General features: G+C 45.2%; 1 protein-coding gene across 1 annotated transcript in view; it reads left to right on the forward strand.

Annotated features, from left to right (window-relative positions):
* The first annotated feature begins 2579 nt into the window (after positions 1-2579).
* The window catches only part of LOC121009407 (cytochrome P450 2G1-like), a 40765-nt gene continuing 20153 nt past the window's right edge, over positions 2580-23191 (forward strand). The window contains exons 1-4 of the mRNA XM_040442513.1: positions 2580-2801; positions 13939-14101; positions 15139-15288; positions 15483-15643. Coding sequence (XP_040298447.1) covers positions 2628-2801; positions 13939-14101; positions 15139-15288; positions 15483-15643 — 648 coding nt within the window. The 5' untranslated portion in view covers positions 2580-2627. The remainder of the gene's footprint in view (positions 2802-13938; positions 14102-15138; positions 15289-15482; positions 15644-23191) is intronic.

Here is a 23191-nt window from a genome sequence, read left to right on the forward strand (position 1 = left end):
CCGTTTTGGCCATTTTAAAGATAATACAAACAGATCCGTTCTGAACGGATGCATGTGGTTGTATTATCTGAACGGATGCGTTTGTGCAGATCCATGACGGATCCAAACCAAACGTGAGTGTGAAAGTAGCCTTAGGGGCATTGCGGGGGGCCCGAAGAATCGTCCCATCGAGTGGGGACCCTGGCAACAAGAGGCCTTTGAAGCAGTGAAGGAGGAGCTGACCAGTGCCCCGATTCTGGCTTATGTGCGGTTCGACACCCCATTCCTGCTGTATACTGATGGAAGTCTACATGGTCTGGGGGCCGTGTTATCCCAAGTCAGGAATGGACATGAGAGAGTCATTGCCTATGGCAGCCAATCTCTGAGGGAGTCAGAGCGCAACCCTCACAACTATAGCTCCTTTAAACTGGAACTACTGGCACTGGTGTGGGCCATGACCGAAAGGTTTGCGGAGTACCTGGCAGGTGCAGAGGTGACCGTGATGACGAACAACAACTCGTTAGCACATCTGAAGAATGCCAAGCTCAGTGCGGTTGAGCAGAGGTGGTTGGCTCGCCTTTCTAAGTACCATTACTGCATCAAGTTTCGGTCAGGTAGGGAGAACGGCAACGCCGATGCATTCTACAGAAGAGCTAGAGGACACTGAAAATCCTGACCTTGGTCGATTACCCATGTTCTGGGACATCGTGGCTTCCGGGATGTCCATGGTGTTGGGAAACACGTTGGCTGATTGGGAGGGAGTCCAGAATGGCTGCCTGGACCTGTGGAAAGTGAAAGAATAGGTCCAGACAAAGATCTGGCCTCGGCCAGAAGAGCGGGCCCATCTGACTTCAGAGGGCCAAAAGTTGTTGAGGCAGTGGAATAAGCTGACTGTTACCCAGGGCCTCCTGTGTCAGACAATGTACTTGCAATCAGAGTTGCAGTACTGGCAACAGATTATTATCCCCATGTTATGGGGACCGGAGGCTGCCCGGGAAGCCTATGAGAGGGGTGCCGATTTTGGGAGTGAGAAAATGTTTAAGTGGCTTAAACGGCTGGTATACTGTCCAGATTTGGCAGACATGTGGCCGAGGCATGTCTTAAGTGTTGGCCCTGCGGGCTGAGTAAGAGTACTGAACAGCGGGCTCCTGTCCAGGCCATCCGGACCTCAGCTCTCCTAGAGCTCCTTATGATCGATTACATACAGATTGGGTACTCTACCTCGGGACACTCATACTGTTTAGTCATGACAGATCATTTCACAAAGTATGCGGTGGCTGTACCCACCAGAGACCAGACGGCCAGAGTCCGCCGCTGAGGCGGTCTGCAAACACTTTATACAGGTGTTTGGTTGTCCATGGAGGATACATTCGGACCAGGGGGCATGTTTTCTCTTTGTATTCTTTTTCCTATTTCCCAATGTTTTGAGGTCTTCCCAAATTTATAAAAAATAAATAAATAAATAAAGGGAAAAAAATGTAAATAAAAAAACTACAAAAACAGTGTTGGCTACCTCCTCCTCCACCGCCGCTTCTACCTACACCGCTACATCCACCGCCTCCTCAACCTCCTACTCCACTTTGACCTCCTCCTCCTATTTAGAGATAATTTTTATTTATTTTTTCTATGTTATTTTAAGTCAATTCCCTATCCACATTTGTTTGCAGGGCAACTGTCCTGCTCTTACCACCATTTTGCTTCCTTTTGCAACCCTCTAGCCCTTACTACAACTATTTTACAGCCATCTTAGTGCACCAAAGTTCCGGTCCCCATTTACTTCAATGGGATTCGGGTTCGAGTTCGGGTCAGGTTCGGGTCCCGAACCCGAACTTTGACCTGAAGTTCGGCCGAAGCACATGTATGTCATGTAACTCTGTTGCTTACTGAATGTCAGGGATTATATGATGTGCAGAGTGTCACACAACTGATGCCATGTTTCAATTAGGCCATGCATATATTAAACAGGATTGATGTATGGCTATATCACCGCATATAGGCGTCAACCACTTGATATAAGAAAGGTATGAATGCAGAGTTTTAAATACATGTATATTAGAAAATTGTATGATTTCCTATTATATAAACAAATACATGAAAATAATAAAAACTGGAATACCCCTTTAACATTGATTGATTGGCATGTGTCTTCATTCAACCTCATAAAATCAGAAATTTACGCAGACGGACCTTTTTTACTATTGCTTCTTCCTGTTGTGTAGTCATGCAACATTGTTTTCCCCATGATTGAAATGCCTAAAAATCTAAATCTAAACAAAGTGTAATATATATATATATATAGTACTTAACTCACAGACACTGAAACCAAAGGATAATAATCTGCAGAAAGCAGAGGAATATAATTTAATTATCAGATAAGATTTATACAATACTCTGGAAGAAACAATATAATAAAATGGAAGATTGCATAATACAAACATTAACATGCAAGCTGAGTAATAACCCTGAAAGCATGTAATAGCAGAACTGAGCAGTCAAGAGTTAACAGAGGGTTTGACAACTTACAGGAAATGCTTCTCTGAACCCTGCAGAGTACAGATTCTTTATGTCCTGGTTCCTATCTGTTGTATATACATCCTGAGAGGGCATAGTTCTCCTCATACCAGTCTCCTTTACTGCAGCTCACTGACATGGAGCTTTACACCGGACTCCTTACCCCTTTTCTTCTTGCTCTACTCCTTCTTTTCATGGTTAAAAAGGTGTTTGGGAAGACAGGGAACCTTCCCCCAGGTCCCAGGCCTCTACCTATCTTAGGAAACCTGCTGCAGCTCAAGAGTCGAGAGATACACAAACCCATACTGGAGGTGAGTCTGCAGGGCAGAGCTAGATGAAGACCAGTGACTCTGTAACACCAAAGTGTGGTGTTACCACTCCTGCACCCTGCTACTGTATTTAATGGTCCAACACAATTTCATCTATGTATTCTGTTCCAGGTTCACCACAATGTGCATCTATAATATTGTTATGTAACTGTTATAAATGTAATTTACCTGGTTCACCAGCAGGTGGCAGTAAACATGGCAGAGCTGTATGTAGGTAAAATGGAGCATTCCATTCCATTCCAGCAGTGTCCATGTAGGAGCACCGTGACACACATAAAGAGACATTTGTTCCCCCTTCACAGTAATATGCCCAGCTGTGGCCTCTCACAGAATTATGCCAAGCTGTGCCCCCTCACAGAATTATGCCCAGCATTGTGACCTCTTCTCAGAAAGGTAAAAAAAAATAAAAAATCCACATACTCACCTTGTTCCTAGCAGCAGCAGCAGCAGGATACATCGGCTGCTCTGGTCTATGGAGGAGCTGAGGCTGATGGGGGAGGAATGATGAAGCAGGGAGCTGACCGCTCTCTACATAATTTCAGGCAACTGTCTCCGCTTCCTATGGAAGCAGGGACAGCTGTCTGAAAGCAGGCATACCTTCCCTGTACGGGGACCGCGGGGCAGCCACTGCAATCCGGAACTGTCCCTCCGGATCCAGGATGGTTGGGAGTAGTAATGAGTGGCATAGGTAATATTGGTTTTCGCGATATTTCGTACATTTTTCGCATAATATTTGCAATAAATTCGCGAATTCTAGAATTCGTGATCCCGTCATTATTTTCGCGATTGCGCAAATTGGCACTAATGATGCGTATATTTTTTGCGTAACACATGCAACTTTACATTTTATGAGGTCTGAGTATATTACTAATTGGTAAGTGCTGACTGACACTTGTTTTTTAGTGTGACTGTAAAGCTCTTACTGGGAGCAGCCAAAGTGCAGGGTGGGTGGCTGTTCCCCACATTCCAGGCCGGATTTTCGTTAGGGATATAAAACCCAGCCAGCAGTCTCAGCTGCGTGTGAATTATCCTCCATTTCACAGTGAATCTGTGGAGTCTCTGTGGTTTGAGATCTGCATGATGTGTGCCGTACTAAAGGGCTGAGAGACGCATTGCTGGGAAGCAGGCACTAAAGCCTGTTGGGGACTGCTACTGCCAAAACCGCTGACAAGGTGAATGCTTTTTGTTCTGTGCACTTACCATGGTGTGAATGAACACCAAGACGACGAACTGTCATTTTTGTTTATGTGTGAATAAACACTGCATTATTTAAGTCAAAAACTTTGTTTTTGCCTCTGTACTGCGTCCGCTAATCTGCCTACCAAAGCGAATCCCCACATTTGGTGTCAGATGCGGGCAAACGCAGTGGGGCAGGCCTGAAGGCCGAAAAAATTTTGTTTTTCCCTGGCACAAGTGCATGTCCTACATTAAGCCGGCAAGGTTACAACCCGTGTCCCCTGACAAAATGGAGGCGGTCGTGAAAGTCCTCGTGGAGGCTAACTTGCAGCAGCGGGAGGCTAACAAGCAGCAACAAGAAACCAGCTGCTATTACGACATGTAATGGCATTGCAAGCGGCAGGAGCGTCCCAGAACATCCACGATACCCGTAAAGCTGTCCGTGCGGCGATTCCTAAGATGACCCCCTCGGATGACGTCGAGACCTATCTGGTGGTCTTTGAAAAGGTGGCCGTGAGGGAAAAGTTACCCCGAGACCAGTGGGCTGAGGTCATCGCTCCGTTCCTGGTGTCTGGTCCCCAGCAAGTATTTTTTGATCTCCCCGATGATCAAGCGGCCGACTACCCGACAGTAAAAGGTGAGATCCTGGCGAGACATGGGGTTATTGTATTGGTCCGGGCCCAGCGGGTGCATCATTGGGAATTTAACCCGGCTGAACCTGCCAGACCACAATATTATAATCTGCTGCAACGATTGCAAAAATGGCTGCAGCCTGACATATTGACTCCCACTGCTATGTTGGATCGGCTGTTGGAGGATGTGTTTTGGAGGGCTTTGCCGTACCCTCTCCAGCACTGGATCGGCCAGGTGTCTCCGGTTAATGCCTTGAAGATGGTTGACCTGGTGGAGCACTACGAGGCCACCAGAAATCTTCAGGGGGGTTTATTTGGGAGGGGGCCAGTCAAACCCCGGAAATCTCCACTCCAAACCCGGCGGCTGGTGCCAGCCAAACCCGCCCGGGACGTACCCCCTGCAGACCCAGCCCCGGTGGCCTGCTGGCGGTGTCACAAGCCTGGACACATAAGATCCGACTGTCCCCATTGGGGTGAACCCATGGAAACCAACTATGGCTACCGCCACTCATTGTATGCCAGGAAACTGTGCGCCACAGGTACCTCTGAGACTGTAGACAATAGTCACCTGTGCCAGGTGGAAGTGTGGGACACTCTGGCGGTGGCTCTGCTGGATTCAAAGAGCCTGGTGTGCCTGGTAAGAGCTGCCTTGGTGCGGCCAGCTGAGTATACTGGCTGAAAATTCGGCGTTGTTTGCATTCATGGGGACTTAAAGGACTGTCCCACTGCCCTGGTCTCTCTGTCAACGGTGGCCGGCAGGTGGACGCATGAGGTGGCCGTCCCCACAAAATTACCGTATAAGTTAATAATTGGGAGAGACTTCCCCGGTTTCCCGGCACTATGGCCGGATACGAAAGTTAACGATACCAGGGAGACAGATGTAAAAATAGCAGAGTGGCCTGGCTCAGGGGGGAGACCAGAACCCTGGGAACCTGAGTTAGAAGTGCCAGCAGTAGGGGTGACCGCCTCTTCGGTGGAAGAGGGGGAGACAACCCCGCTAAGTGTGATGGTGGGAGACGTGGAGGACTTGCCGCCGGGTCCTGAGCTGGCGGACATCAATGTCTCTGGGGATAATTTTGGTACAGCACAGTACCAGGACTCGACTCTGTCTCGAGCCTGGGAAAATGTGGTAATAGTTGAGGGTGAGCCGCAACAACCGGGAGCCGAGTCTATATTCCCCCGTTTTGTGGTTCAACAGGAGATGCTGTACTGGATAAATCAACTACAGGGTGAACATATTGAACAGCTGGTGGTGCCCAAGGCGTATCGCAAGCTTGTGTTGGAGTTAGCCCACCAACATGTTCTTGGGGGACACCTGGGCCAGCAGAAAAAGCAGGACCGGATACTACAGCGGTTCTACTGGCCCAGTGTGTTCAGAGAGGTGGAAGAGTATTGAAAGTCTTGCCAAACCTGCCAGATAACCAGCCCCCAGCCACATTTCCTCAGTCCCCTGGTCCCTCTTCCGATTATTGAGGTTCCATTAGAGCGGATCGCTATGGATCTCATAGGCCCAGTACCGAAGTCCGCTAGAGGGCACCAACACATCTTGGTCATCCTCGACTACGCCACTCGGTACCCGGAGGAGGTGCCACTGCGTCATACATCAGCCAAACTCATAGCTAAGGAGTTAATGGAGATGTTTTCCTGAGTGGGTCTGCCTAAACTCAGACCATGAGTAAGAACGACACCGTTCGAAACGCGTAGGTCGTGGGAAGCAGTGGGTCCCCGTGCCACTGTCGCTGTCTGTACCTGTATTTTGGTGAAAAATTCAATAAAGAACGGGATTTTGTACAAAGCGTCCTTTGGTGCTGGAGCATTTTTCTACTTCATCTATCTGCCTAAAGAGGTTCTGACTGACCAGGGGACCCCTTTTATGTCCAAGGTCATGAGAGAACTCTGTAAGTTGCTCCACATAAAACAGTTACGGACATCCGTCTATCACCCGCAAACGGACGGCCTGGTGGAGAGGTTTAATCAAACATAATTTTTTTTTAAAAAGAGTGGTGTCTAAAGATGGGAGGGACTGGGATCTTCTTCTGCCCTATCTCATGTTCGCAGTGCGAGAGGTGCCCCAGGCCTCTACTGGGTTCTTGCCCTTCAAACTGCTATATGGCAGACACCCTCGCAGTGTGTTGGACGTGGCCAAAGAGGCGTGGGAACAACAACCCACACCGCACAAAAGTGTTGTTAAGTATGTCCCCCAGATGCAAGGACTTATTGAGAAGTTAGTCCAAGCCCGGTATTTTTCTGTTTTGGACCTCACCATAGGGTACTGGCAGGTACCCTTAACGGAGGCTGCCAAGGAAAAAACGGCTTTCATCACGCCAGATGGCTCACTGGCTTCATTGGCATGGTACAGTCAGGTTTGGACTGGCCCACAGGAGAGCAGGTGAGTTCCCTGGTGGGCCCCTGAGCAAGATGGGCCCCTAGCCCTCAACCCCCTGCGACAGGGGAATTATATGTGAGGTCACGGTGTGAGCATTAGGTGGGCTGAGGTAAATACAGTTCTCGTTACTCACGGTTATGTCGTCCCTGGGCAGGTCTGCATAAGTATAGAGGAGAATGGCATAGGAATTCTCTGGGGCACACTCTGGTGTAAGGGACACAGGCCAGATGGTGGTTCGAGGTGCCCTTAATGGTCTATATTAATGTGTCTATGGCATGGTCCCTTGTAGTCGTGATGCCAGTACCTTTTTATGGTGGTACAACCATTTTACTGTAGTGTTAACTGAGGAATTGGAGACTGAGACAAGGATGGTGCAATCCAACTTATAACTTTTACTAAACGTTGCTCCTGGTAACGGTAACATCTAAGTATAAAACAGTCTCTAGTACATCCAGATAGGAAATACAGTCTCTTTAAGATGGACAGAGGTAAAGCTGCAAGAGGTCCACTGCTTACAGGTGTGATGTCTGTCTCTCAGACTATTAATGATATAAGTTTTATGCTTACTGGTAGAGGACTTCTACGCTGTTATCCCAGTGCAGGTTTGTGAAGCTGCCGGAGGCCGGTAAATCCTTCACTTTTGACTCCAAAGGTCCTAAAGCGTGTATAGCGATGGCCGTAACCCTTTGGGTCTCTGCTTCTTTAGTGCTTTTTGGACTAATATCCTTCTGAGTATGTGGACCACTTCAGCTCAGGGCTGAAGATTTCAGACTGAGAGCTAAGACTAAACTTAACTGAACTCAATGAGGACTAAAAACACACTTTGGCTAACTAGGCCTGAGCTGGAATATATATTTGGGATGTGTTGTCTCTCCCTAGTGGTAGGCTCAGTGTAATTCAATCTAACAAATCTGTAGGCAGGGATTATGCATAAAGATGCGCTGCAGCATAAAACAGGTTATATAAAGCATACAAAGCATAACACTACGACTTTGCAGTACCCACGTCGGTAGTGGGACACTGCACACTGTCTATCTCCCACTAACTATCTGGATTATATATATGAGCTAACTAACCATCTAATGTAATTGGATAAGGAATAGGATCCAGATGAAAGCACAGAGCACAGCAATGTCACTGCTCGCTCTCTCTCTCTCTCTCTCTCTCAGAACTGCAAAAAAACAGCAGAAAATGGCTGCTGGGGAGGTTCTTATATAGTAAGGGGGTCGGCAACTTTCCTATTGGTTGCTAGGGATGTTGCTAAGCTCTGACAAAGACATTGCAGCCTTCTCATTGGCCCACAAGCAAGAAGGGAGGTTACTGATGAAAATAAAATTTAGAATATTCGCAATTAAAAATATATATCACTATGTTCTACATCTTCGTGAATTCTCAAAGTACCGATATTCGCGATAAAATTTAGCAATTAGAATATTCCCGATCAACACTAGTAGGGAGGTATGCAGCTGTGGTGAAACTACGACTCACAGCATACTCCATTAATTTCTGTGGAGTTCTGAGAACAGCTAAGCAAGTGTACATCTTGGGAGTCGTAGTTTTACCACAGACGGAGGTTAGCCATCACAGCCTTAAAGGATATGCTGTGTAAAACGTGCTTCAATCGCTCACTTTGCTGGTACTGTTTTACTCTGCTGTTTTCCTGAACAAAAATCTGCATAGAAAACAACTTGCGTAATCTGCATTACCTGCAGGTAGCCGTATAGATATTGATGACCTATGACTAGCATAATGTGCTATCAGCAAGAATGAGGCCCCATGTCCCTGTGTACACAGCCACTATCAGGAAACAAGTGAGAGATAACATATGGCCTCGGGAAACATTCTGTACCAGAAGTTATTCAAGTAATGGTCTAAATATAGAGTTTACATACTACAGGCCAACTACATAACGTAGAAAAATACTCTCTATCTGCAGGATAAATAAGGCCCAGCATATAAATTTATCGCAGTCAAGGAGGGAGTTTATCAAAACTGGTTTAGTTTCCCATAGCAACCAATTAGATTCCACCTTTCCTTTTTTCCTCTTTTACACCACTTTTGATAAATCTCCCCCACAGTTAGTCTTCAATCACATCCCAACTTACAAAATAAAAGGAAACAATCCATGCAAAAATCACTGTAGGAATTAAAGGGACTGTCTGGTTTAAAACCCAACAGAGAGGTTCCTCTGTTCAGAACCTCCATCAACTTGACCACGTGGCTACAAAGGGCATCTTTCACTCTGGAGGACCCAACACATTCATGAATGACATGGATGGCTCACTGGCTTGGCATGGTACAGTCAGGTTTGGACTGGCCCACAGGAGAGCAGGTGAGTTCCCTGGTGGGCCCCTGAGCAAGGTGGGCCCCTAGCCCTCAACCCTCTGCACAAGTGGCATATGATACATTAGACTGATGGCAGCATACAGAACCTCAACCAGCCTATGCTCACATAAAATACCCAGTTTATTATTATAGATGCATTAGGTGGTTGAGATTACTTCTAGGTATAGAAGGCAGACCAGCTAGCATGTGGGAGATGAGGAGAAACACAAACAAGAGGAGGTCTCAGATACCTTTCCCAATCCTGGAAAAACTAGCAAGCAGGTGTATGAGAATAGGAGAACGCAATGGGGTATGAGGGATCATGTAACGGAGGAGCCAGTGCCATCCCAACATGACACAGGGAGAAGCAGGTTTCCGGCATCCATATCGTGGATCCAGACCCCCTTATGCACCGAGATATGGGTACAATTACCATCAGCCATATTACCCACGACATAGTGATTATACCCAGCAATATGAATATGGATATGGAAACTATAGGGGACCACAGCAATATGAAGGAGGTTTTAGAGGTGGGAGGACATATGGGAGAGGTTACTATAGTGATACTAGAGAGGGATGTTTTAAGGTGAACAATGAACAAGTGACACAGCAATCAAAAAGATTTGATGGAAAAGAGCAAGTTAGGAGTATAGAAGGTTCTGAGAGGGTGAGGGAGAAGGGAGAGAGTAGACCGGAGGATATGGGGTTGGAAAATTTTCCCCACCAAATGATGAAAGGACTACTAATAAACAATGGCCAAAAGGAGGAAAGATTTAGAAACACTCCAGGGAAGAAATAAAGACCTATAGAGGAAGGAGGGGAGGACAAGGAAAACGAAAGTCAGCAGGCCAAGAAAGATCGGGAGAGCAAATAGAAATATACAATTTAAGTTCTTATGAGTTAATGGAGGATGAGAAAAGAGTCCTAAATAAAGGTCTTAAGTTCGCCCCTACCCATAAGGGCTAAAAATTTGAGGTGTATCTAGATATACATCGATACATTAGGAAACTTAACATTTTTAAATATATGACGACCATCCAAACCATCAATAAGTACAGGGCCGGCAGAAAAATATTCACACACCACCCTTAAAAACAAATCCAAGGATTGGAAGGGATACAGGATAATAACAATAAGAAAGGTAACCTCAGTCGGAAAGAGAAAGATGCTTTAAAAAATCTGGAGAAAAACTAAAATATAATAATAAAACGTGCGGACAAGGGGGGGGGGGGATAGTTGTCCTTGATAAGAGTAGTTATGAGAAAGAAATGGAAAGAATTTTAGGAGATCGGGAAACCTATAAGGTGTTGAAGAAGGATCCTATTAATGAATATAAAAAATAATTAAAAACATTACTTGAGAGAGATACGTGCCCACTGCACCTTCTTACCTTAAAGATACAGGTCATGTTCTGAAAGTTCTGAAGGAGTTGGGTACAGTCACAGATGATGTGCATCTGATGACAGCAGATGTCACATCGCTATATACTATAATTCCAAATGATAAGGGATTGGAGGCAGTGAAGTTTTTTATGGATAAGGATGAGCATATGGAAAAGGATCAGAAGGAGTTCATTTTAAAATGTATAGACTATTGTTTGACCCATAATTATTTTTGGTATGGAGATTCTTTCTATTTACAGACATCTGGAGTGGCGATGGGTGTGAAATTCGCACCCAGTTTTGCCAATCTTTTTATGTCTTATTGGGAACAATTTTTCATTACCCCACGTATACAAATAGAAGGAGCAGGAGGGATGTTGATTCTATGGAAAAGATACATCGACGACTGCCTTGCATTTGGAAGGGTAATGAGTCCTCTCTCATGTGTTTTATAAGGCATATTAACAGTAACCATTGGAATATTAAGTTCACTGAGGATACTAGCATGGTCAAGGTTAATTTCCTTGACCTAGAAATATTGATAACAAATCAGTGTATAACAACCCAAACTTTTTTTAAACTAACTGATAGGAATGGGTATATTGACGCAACTAGCTGTCACTATAGCTCATTGTTACAAAAGGTCCCTAGGGGTCAGTTCCAGCGCATAAAAAGGAATTGTTCCCGTCAGGAAGATTATGAGGTACAGAGTACTATCATTTTAAATAGGTTCAGAGAAAAGGGGTATAATGAGGAGTTGCTAGAAGAACAGAGAAGCGCAATTGGCGAGAACAATATTGCTAAAAAGGATAATAGAAATAAAAATACTGACAAATACAAATGGGCGTTTAAAACCACGTATTCAGCCCTATGTCCCAGGATGAAACAAATAATCCAGAGTAATTGGAGAGTCCTGAAAAATGATGCGGTCATTGGCACAATGATTCCGGAGAAACCACCGTTTATCTTCAGAAGGGCCCCTACGGTAAGCACTAAAATAGTACAGGGGTGTTTGAAGAAAAAGACTAAGGCTACCACCAAGAATAATTTTGTGTGGTGTGGTTTTCGTTCCGGCTGCAAAAATAGATCGATGGCAGATAAGAAATGCAGGACACAAAATTTTATATTTTCGTGTTCCAGCCAAAAAGAAATAAAAGTGAGAGGACACCTATCTTGTGAGTCTGCAGGGGTAATTTATGTGCTAGAGTGCCCCTGCAGGTTACAATATGTGGGTAGAACCCTAAGGAAACTTAAAATTAGAATTAGTGAACATATTGGAAACATAAGAAGAGGTCTTGAAACCCATACTGTATCCGCACATTTTAGAAAAATTCACCAAAAAAATCCTACAGGACTGAGATTTGTGGGGGTTGAACACGTACACAAGAACTGGAGAGGTGGGGATGCGGTGAAACAAATAAATAAGAGGGAAGCACAGTGGATTTATGAATTAAATACGCTACATCCCAAAGGCCTCAACATTGAATGGGACATGAAAGTTGTCAGTATGGATTAGGTTACCAGTATAGTACTCATAGGCTCCCTCCTTGAATGGTAGAGGGTGGGGTAATAGATGGTATAAGGTAATGGGGATATATTAGGTGCTTTTAGGTAGCTGTAAGGGTTTTAGATTTCCATTTCCTTCATATATATATTTTATTATTCACACACGGCAAGTCATTGTACTGCCCACCGCCCGAACATGAAGATTGGTATGCACTCTAGGTACAGGGCACCAACTGGCAGATCTACGATCATGCTGTCGCCTTAGGGCATGTGTATATGCCACGCTATGCCAGTGTGTTTTGTGCTAGTGACAGAGTGATTTCTGCATTTATCGCTGTAAGTGTTTGAATATATGCAGCGTATTTTATTTTTATATATGAGAACATTATGAGATTTTTTACTAACTTTTATTCTGGAAACCGGAAATGACATAGTACCCTAAGCTCATGAGATCAGAGTTAGGGTGGATTTGATTGTGACGCCCCAGACAAAGCGAAGGCGAAACCCGGGTCGGGCAAGTTTACACGCTATATGCAAGATGTTTTATTGTAAGTACAATAAATTATACCTTTTAAAAAAGATTTGGGTATTGCACTATAATCTGTTCCTCTTGAAGGAAGTCGCTTTGCTGGTTGGTATCGAGACCATATACCGGGGATGCATCTGTGAAGCTGCGAAATCTTCGTGAAGACTTCCTGTTTGTGAAACACTCCCCATTCAAGTTTAGCGCGGACCCATATGTATGTACTCTTTTGGACCCATAGATTACAACTGATCGCTGGAGATTATAGCAGGAGACTGTTGGTATCAGCTTATTGCCAAGAGAATAAAAATACATTGTCCAAAGTGGACAACCCTTTTAATACAGCAGTAGAAGGCACAGTTGTATAACAGAGTACGAATAAAGGCCAAGTCTCAGGGGAATAAACCAATCCTTCGTCCACCATGGTTAAACTTATATTATGGCCAGGACTGTTATATGAACACTACATAGCATTATTATTTTGCTATTGTATGACACAAATCTGTAGATGATACATGGGATTATTATGTGGGCACTGTGTGGTATTATTATTTGGCAATCCATGGTGGCATCACTGTGACATTGTTTTCCTGCATTACCGGCTTTCCAAAAAAAAATTGACAAGGACCTCCACGGGCTTTGATTTACAGATGGTATAACAGATATTCAAACGTTGGTGTCACAGAAAATAAAAAAGCAAGAATACACATAATGCAAGAGCACTTCTAGTTACTAATGATCAAACTGAGGCACAACTGATCAATCCTTAAAAGATTTCTCCACTTTGGACAATCCCTACTTCTTAGAAGTGTCCTATGACACTAAGCACAAAGAGTCGCCCCAGCAATCAGCTATAATCTCGGCGGAAACTCAGCAGTAAGTGCTCAATTTTTCTGCAGAGCCACCACAGGGCAAATAGATCATTACACCTGTTCAAAGCAATGGGCTATATGCTTAATGCAGAGCAGGACAAGAGGAGACAGGTCCTCCAGAGTGAGATAGGGTTTTATAACTGCTCTGGAGGAATTGTAATATATAGACCAATGGAAACCCTAGACGCCTGCGCTAAGGCACTGCTCCAAAAGAGTAGAATTATCTACTCTACAAATACAGACATAGGAGACATATTTTGGAGAATATTATGACCTGTTTAATATAAGCATATTTGTCTTCTCCTCCCTCTAAGCTTAGTAAGAAGTATGGACCCGTCTACACGCTGTATATGGGTCCAAAGCCTGCTGTAGTGCTTTGTGGCTTCCAGGCGGTGAAGGAAGCCCTAGTGGACAATGGCGACAAGTTCAGCGGACGAGCAGAGTTTCCAATTGTGGATTTAACCAGCAAGGGATACGGTCAGTCACTGTTCAAGACAATCAGTTAAAAATGCAAAAAAAAATTGGCGGGTTGTCCTATGATTCAATATTAATTTAAGATTTAATTTGGAATAATTTGATTAAGAAAATGGTCCTTTGTGTAGCTATTGATGTTAGATGACACCCCTTGGTGTTTCCGACCATCTATCTGAATGTTCCGAGAATGTGTCTAGAGAACAGATTCTTACTGATTGGCCTGTGCAATGGCAGAAATCACTCTACTTCCCGTATGCAAAAGGATTCATGAGCTCTGACTGAACTACTGAACATGTGTGACCACAGTCACTGGACACATTAGGTGGATGCTCTAGAGGGAATCAAAATAGCTCCAGGGGGTGGTACAATTACAAATATATAATAGCAATATTTACAACTCAGGAAAATTATTTTTGAATGATTTGAATTATATCAATTTCCCAGACAGCATTGCATGGCACATACAATACTCTACACCACAAGGAAAAATTGTACCCCCCTAGACCTACAACATAGGCCTCTCACCTTGCCAATTAGCACCTTGCTTTGTACTGACAAGGGGCAAGAAAACCAATAGAGCAGGCTATAGATGGAATCTATTCTTTAATAAAATGTTGGAAGGCCTATTAAAGGGTCAGCCATTGACTTTTAAGGAGGCTACTGTACCTCCAACAGGTGGCATTAGACAGATTTTAGGCCTGGGCTACACTGTGACTTTTCGTTGTGCGACTTATTGATTTTAACTATTCAATGACAGCTGCAGTCCACAAAATTGCATTCAACTGAATGCATTAATTTTGACTACAGCTGTAGTTAAATAGCTACAAAAAGTCACAGTGTAGACCAGGCCTTAACCTTTCTACCTTCAAAGTGTTTTCAAACATTTTCCTATGACCACCAAATAATCTAGAATATCTAATTTAGTGTGGTCTATTTAATGCTAGATTAAAATAATTTATAGTGTTATTGAGGTTTAAAAAAAAACTTAACTTATGTATATGCTTATTTTTATGTGTTATGGCACAATCTATATTAATCAGGAATTGCCTTCAGTAATGGGAAACGCTGGAAAGAACTGAGAAGGTTCTCGTTGAGCACCCTACGTAATTTTGGAATGGGTAAACGAAGCATTGAGGAACGGATCCAAGAAGAGATTCAGTATCTGCTAGACATATTTGCAGAAACAAAAGGTTGGTAGCAGAGATGACTCTATCTATCTATTTCTTTATGTAACATATAATGAGTACATAATGTTCTTTTTAAAGCACACACATCTGCGAGATTACTTGAATGGCTCAGGAGGAGGAACAATAGAATAGGGCGAGAAAAATCATATTCATCAAAGGGATTGATGACCTGGATGTTGGTACTTAATGTATTACAGGTTCCCTCTTCAGCCCAGCGTTCTTCATTCGCCGCTCCATCTCAAATGTCATCTGTTCCGTCCTCTTTGGGAGGAGATTTGAGTACACAGATCCAAAGCTGCAGACACTGCTGGACCTTGTAGCTGAGAATCTTAGAAGGGTGGACAACATTTGGGTTCAGGTAATCAGTAAGATTCTTGTTTCATCTCACTTGCTCTTATATCTAGAAAGGTCTGAACTGCACTCAGATATATCCTCTGAGTCCTGGTATCCTCTGCCCATAGAGGGAAAAAAAACTGTAAGTCCAATTTTCCCCACCTACTCATATAGGAAGCTTATGGGTCCTGCTTCCTCAACCCATATAGATAAAGCCTATCAGTTCTGCTTCTCCCATTCACTTATAGAGAAAACCTGTTCTGCTAGAGTCTGTGCTACAGCAATGGCCCGCGGCCAGCACTGCTTCACTCATCGTTCCTGGGTTTCTGTCCCTCAACAGCGAAAACTTGCCTCTTGCTCTCCCCTTCCTGGCAGGTCCAGCCGCCGGGTTGCTCTGTTCATCCATGCAGTCTGAGCCTGCTTGCCAGCTAGGCCTCTCTTCCTGTGCCTGTAAGGTTCGTGTGCTCCCCACCAGCTCTTGAAGAGCCAGTGTGCATGCACCCTAATCTGTTCCAAGCTATGGCTGTCTACCTTGGGGTATATAAGGCACCTTCCCCTGTGAGAGGGTGCCTGAGCAATAGGTTTCAAATTAATGTGCTAATTGCTAATTCTTGTGAAGTTGTGCTGTCTCTGTTGTCTGCCTGTGTACTGATCTTCTACCTGTTTACTGAATTATGACTCTCCACTGACCTGATTTGTGCCTGACCTCCGTATTGACCCTTTGCTGCCTGCCCAAATAGCAAATATTCTGGCTGCCCTGACCTCGGCCTGTCACTGACGAATATTTTGCTTCATGACTCCGATGTCTCGGACTGCTGTGGGTCAGCTGTAAAGACCGTTCCAGGAGAAAGCGATCTGGTGGTTCCCCTGCAGTGAAGTCCAGATCCCTGTACTTTGTTGAAAGGTGAAAACCAGAGGACTGCCAGGATAACTACTTTAGGAATAGCGCAAAGTCTAATCTGTTAACACAGTGGTCCCACATCTACTTCCGTGACAATCTGTGAATCCTGCTTCCATGTGCTATTTATAATACTAAACTCTTTATTTTTGGTACAGGGTGTTTGGGGGGGCTTCCTCAGGCACCAGGATCTAAGTGTGATTTCTACCTCTGCAATCATTTGTAGCTTCATTCTTGGCTGGGACCATCTTTATTATTACAGTTAATGAGATTGACTCCTTTCTAACATCTTAACTGGTTGTTGTAAGATATAATATTTGTATAATGAAAGTAAGTGTTGAAGTAATGAAGTGACTGAAATGTTGTTACCATATTTCTCTAGGGCAGGGGTACTCAAGTACTTTTTGTAAAGGTCCACATACCTAAAATATACCCGAAATAATATGTCAGGAGGAACAAAGCTAATGATGTGCAGTGCTACATTATTTATTTATTTATTTTACATAAGCCATTCCTCTAGGCCAACCTTATCCTCTTTCTGCCCACCACACAGTAATAGTGCCCCCTTAGTGCCTCTCCACAAAAAGAATGTCCTCTCAGTGACACCTAACCAGGGGCGTACATAGAAATCACTGGGCCCCATAGCAAGCATCTGAATTGGGCCCCCTAACCCCGCCCACTACCCACCCCTGGCCCATCCCACCTCCTGTCCTGGCTCCTCCCACGCCACACCCCCATTAAAGAATCCCTAATGCACCCCAAAATGCCCGGGGGGGAGGAGTAGGAGAGCACACTGTCCACTATGAGCCCCCCAAACTCTTAATGCCCCCCAAAATGCTCAGGACAGTGTGCTTTCCTTCTACTCCTCTCCCCCTGGGCATTTTGGAGTAATGGGGGCATTAGGGGTTGGGAGGCAGAAGGCTCATAGAGGACTCAGGGGGGGCAGAGAGACTCAGAACAGTGGGCTTGTCTCCTATTCCTCCTTCCCCCTGGGCATTTTGGGGTAATGGGGGTATAAGGGGGGCTCAGAGGATTCAGGGGAGGGGGAGGCTCATACAGGACAGAGTAGGAGGGAAGCAGACTGTCCTCTATGAGCCCACCCAAACCCTTAATGCCCCCTAAAATGCTCAGGACAGTGTGCTTTCCTTCTACTCCTCTCCCCCTGGCATTTTGGGGGGCATTAGGGGTTGGGGGCTCATAGAGGACTCGGGGGGGGGGGGGGCCTCATAGAGGACAATGTGCTTTCCTCCTACTCCTCCCCCTCTGGACATTTTGGGGTAATGGGGGCATTAAGGGGGCTCATAGAGGATTCAGGGGGGGGAGGCTCATACAGGACAGAGTAGGAGGAAAGCAGACTGTTCTCTATGGGCCCCCCTCCCTATGAGTTATCTTGATGCTGCCTGGCAATGCTGCAGCCTGCATTAACCTATCTATCCATCCCATTCCTGGCTGGGGACTCTTCCCAATATAACAAACCACCGGCAGTCCGGCACTAACCGTGTTCGGTCAGGAGCGGGCAGGCAGTCCTTCAGTCTGGGGCTGGGATCGATGCAGGGTACAGCCAGGCAGCTGCCTACTTCACTGAACTCGTCGCTCAGGTCAGAGAGAGAATGAATGAATGTGTACAGTGTATGTCCGGCGCCCGTCCCTGCTACCCGCAAACACTGGCCAATCAGCAGCTGCCTCTTTGTGCTGCTGACTTGCGCTGATTGGCCAGTGTGAAAATTAGAACACACCTGCAGGCTAGCCGGGCGGGAGAATCAAGTGAGGCAGCCTGATGAGCAGGTTAATAGTGGAGGGAGGAGGGAGGAGGGAGGGGCCCGCCGATCAAAGGCAAGTGCCGCGGTCCCTGCGCCACCCAGTGTGTGTTTGATAATTGTACTGCTTACTACTTAGCTAAAATAAACGGAGGGGGCGGGGCCTTCCGAGCGCTCTGGGCCCCCTGGTGCCGCGGGCCCCATAGCAGTGGCGTACCCTGCCTCTATTGGCGGTACGCCACTGCACCTAACAATAAATATGCCCCTTTGACAGTACCTTTAGATACTTTTAGTGCCCCTCACAGAGTACGATGCCCCCTACAGCAGGGTGATCCCTTGGTGCCCCACTCAGTGAGATGTTCCTTTATTGCCCCTGACAAAATGTGACACCGCCTTAGTGCCCCTCACGCACACAATATGATGCTCCTAAGTGCCCCATCACACTAGTATGATCCCTCAAGTGTCCCTACACACAATGAGACCAACTTAAATGGCCTCAGAAAAAAAAACAGTTGTCCTCCCTCACATAGTATGATGTGTCCTTAAATGCTCTCCTCACACAGTGATGGTACGCCCATAACCGCCTCCGGACCGCCTAACGCAGGATCGCGTTCCGGAGGCGGCCGCTCTGCGCAGAGTCAGGCATATATGCGTCATCTCGCGAGACGCAAGATTTCCTGTGAACGCCCGCACACAGGCGTGCGCGTTCATAGGATCGGAAGGTAAGCGAGTGGATCTCCAGCCTGCCAGCGGCGATCGTTCGCTGGCAGGCTGGAGATGCGATTTTTTTAACCCCTAACAGGTATATTAGACGCTGTTTTGATAACAGCGTCTAATATACCTGCTACCTGGTCCTCTGGTGGTCCCTTTTGTTTGGATCGACCACCAGAGGACACAGGCAGCTCAGTAATTAGTAGCACCAAACACCACTACACTACACCCCCCCTGTCACTTATTAACCCCTTGTTAACCCCTGATCACCCCTGTTCACCCCATATAGACTCCCTGATCACCCCCCTGTCATTGATCACCCCCTGTCATTGATAACCCCCCTGTAAGGCTCCATTCAGACGTCCGTATGTGTTTTGCGGATCCGATCCATGTATCCGTGGATCTGTAAAAAACATATGGCCGTCTGAATGGAGCCTTACAGGGGGGTGATCAATGACAGGGGAGTGATCACCCCATATAGACTCCCTGATCACCCCCCTGTCATTGATCACCCCCCTGTCATTGATCACCCCCCTGTAAGGCTCCATTCAGACGTCCGTATGTGTTTTGCGGATCCGATCCATGTATCCGTGGATCTGTAAAAAACATACGGACGTCTGAATGGAGCCTTACAGGGGGTGATCAATGACAGGGGGGTGATAGCCCCATATAGACTCCCTGATCACCCCCCTGTCATTGATCACCCCCCTGTCATTGATCACCCCCCTGTAAGGCTCCATTCAGACATTTTTTTGGCCCAAGTTAGCGGAATATATATTTTTTTTCTTACAAAGTCTCATATTCCACTAACTTGTGTCAAAAAATAAAATCTCACTTGAACTCACCATACCCCTCACGGAATCCAAATGCGTAAAAATTTTTAGACATTTATATTCTAGACTTCTTCTCACGCTTTAGGGCCCCTAAACTGCCAGGGCAGTATAAATACCCCACATGTGACCCCATTTCGGAAAGAAGACACCCCAAGGTATTCCGTGAGGGGCATATTGAGTCCATGAAAGATTAAAATTTTTGTCCCAAGTTAGCGGAAAGGGAAACTTTGTGAGAAAAAACAAAAAAAAATCAATTTCCGCTAACTTGTGCCAAAAAAAATTCTATGAACTCGCCATGCCCCTCATTGAATACCTTGGGGTGTCTTCTTTCCAAAATGGGGTCACATGTGGGGTATTTATACTGCCCTGGCATTTTAGGGGCCCTAAAGCGTGAGAAGAAGTCTGGGATCCAAATGTCTAAAAATGCCCTCATAAAAGGAATGTGGGCCCCTTTGCGCATCTAGGCTGCAAAAAAGTGTCACACATCTGGTATCACCGTACTCAGGAGAAGTTGGGCAATGTGTTTTGGGGTGTCATTTTACACATACCCATGCTGGGTGAGATAAATATCTTGGTCAAATGCCAACTTTGTATAAAAAATGGGAAAAGTTGTCTTTTGCCGAGATATTTCTCTCACCCAGCATGAAAAACACATTGCCCAACTTCTCCTGAGTACGGCGATACCACATGTGTGACACTTTTTTGCAGCCTAGGTGGGCAAATGGGCCCACATTCCAAAGAGCACCTTTAGGATTTCACAGGTCATTTTTTACACATTTTGATTTCAAACTACTTACCACACATTAGGGCCCCTAGAATGCCAGGGCAGTATAACTACCCCACAAGTGACCCCATTTTGGAAAGAAGACACCCCAAGGTATTCCGTGAGGGGCATGGCGAGTTCCTAGAATGTTTTATTTTTTGTCACAAGTTAGCGGAAAATGATGATTTATTTATTTATTTATTTTTCTTACAAAGTCTCATATTCCACTAACTTGTGACAAAAAATAAAAAAATTCTAGGAACTCGCCAGCATAGGTTATCATTGGGTTGTATATAGATTCTTGCCTCTAATGCAAAAGGTTGTGAGTACAAATCCCGGCAGATACATTTCAGAAATAGAGACTAAATTCAGTTTACATACATTACATTTTTTAGTAATTGTAAGAAATGTATGGCACAAAATAAATGTGTAATTACTAAATATATATATATTAGTAATTAGTAATAATAATAAAAAATAATAATATACATATATATATATATATATATTTATATAAACTATATACTGTATATACAGTACAGACCAAAAGTTTGGACACACCTTCTCATTCAAAGAGTTTTCTTTATTTTCATGACTATGAAGGCATCAAAACTATGAATTAACACATGTGGAATTATATACATAACAAACAAGTGTGAAACAACTGAAAATATGTCATATTCTAGGTTCTTCAAAGTAGCCACCTTTTGCTTTGATTACTGCTTTGCACACTCTTGGCATTCTCTTGATGAGCTTCAAGAGGTAGTCCCCTGAAATGGTCTTCCAACAGTCTTGAAGGAGTTCCCAGAGATGCTTAGCACTTGTTGGCCCTTTTGCCTTCACTCTGCGGTCCAGCTCACCCCAAACCATCTCTATTGGGTTCAGGTTCGGTGACTGTGGAGGCCAGGTCATCTGGCGCAGCACCCCATCACTCTCCTTCATGGTCAAATAGCCCTTACTTTCAAAGTTTTCCCAATTTTTCCGGCTGACTGACTGACCTTCATTTCTTAAAGTAATGATGGCCACTCGTTTTTCTTTACTTAGCTGCTTTTTTCTTGCCATAATACAAATTCTAACAGTCTATTCAGTAGGACTATCAGCTGTGTATCCACCTGACTTCTCCTCAACGCAACTGATGGTCCCAACCCCATTTATAAGGCAAGAAATCCCACTTATTAAACCTGACAGGGCACACCTGTGAAGTGAAAACCATTTCAGGGGACTACCTCTTGAAGCTCATCAAGAGAATGCCAAGAGTGTGCAAAGCAGTAATCAAAGCAAAAGGTGGCTACTTTGAAGAACCTAGAATATGACATATTTTCAGTTGTTTCACACTTGTTTGTTATGTATATAATTCCACATGTGTTAATTCATAGTTTTGATGCCTTCAGTGTGAATCTACAATTTTCATAGTCATGAAAATAAAGAAAACTCTTTGAATGAGAAGGTGTGTCCAAACTTTTGGTCTGTACTGTATATATAGATCTGCCTGGTTTTCCTGCTATTGGCAGCCACACCCCCTCCTGTTTTGCTCTCACAGCTGCCTGTCTTGTCCATAGCTGCATGTGCCATAGATGAGCAAAGTCATTCATGCCTGAAGGAGTGTGCTGCTCCCTGGGTCCTAAAGCACCCTGCTTGTATCAGATGTGCTTTCCTTCTGTGACTGACACTCCTGGCTGTGTAGGGCTGGAGGGGCTTAGCAGGAAGATTCAAGCAGAAACAAAGAAACTTTTTCAGGAGAAAGGGATACTGTGAGGAGAAGCTGTGATGGCTGATTGAAGCTGACTGTCTGTAGACTCCATCCACTCTGTCTCCTGTACTGAGAGGATCCAGTGACTTTCAGGGCTTCTGTATGGAGGCCACAGAGGTCATGACTAGCCCTAGCATTCAGCAAGGCAGGGGTCATGTCTGGGTCACATATTCCAGCAAAACCTAGTTTTTAATTCCCTCTCATTATTGGTCACTCCTTCCTTGGGAGGGAGGGGTTAGCTCCTACCTTCAGTGTTAGTTCTTCAGCACAAGTGCGTGGCAGCTTTAGTCTTTTAAGGCACGCATACTCAACCTGCGGCCCTCCAGCTGTTGCAAACCTACAACTCCCAGCATGCCCGAACAGCCTAGAGCTATCAGCCTACAGCAGGGCATTGTGGGAGTTGTAGTTTTGCAACAGCTGGAGGGCCGCAGGTTGAGCATGCCTGTTTTAAGGTGACAAGAGTTCTTCAGCACAAGTGCATGGCAGCCACCTCAACGCCTGATCCCCAGCCTAGTACTCAGGGCTCAGAGGTCAAGAGGCAAGAAGCCTGCTAGAAGAGATAAATGGCCTCCAGACAGGCGTCTGCCCCCCTCCACATAAGGTGTAGTATCCCCCCAACCAGTCCTCATGGGATGATGAGAGTAGCTACTGACATTCCTCACACTTACAGAGTCCAGCAGACAGAGCGTGCTCCTCACAGCAATCATTCCCATCACAGTCCCCTCCCTCCCCTCCACATCAGGACTAGAATGTCCCCCACCAGTCCCCACGGGATAGTGAGAATTCTGGAGTGGTTGCAGACACTTATTATGGAGCCCAGCAGACAGAGCCTGCTCCTCACAGCAATCATCCCCATCACGC

This window comes from Bufo bufo, chromosome 8 (assembly GCF_905171765.1).
Source record: "Bufo bufo chromosome 8, aBufBuf1.1, whole genome shotgun sequence".
Classification (NCBI taxonomy): domain Eukaryota; kingdom Metazoa; phylum Chordata; class Amphibia; order Anura; family Bufonidae; genus Bufo; species Bufo bufo.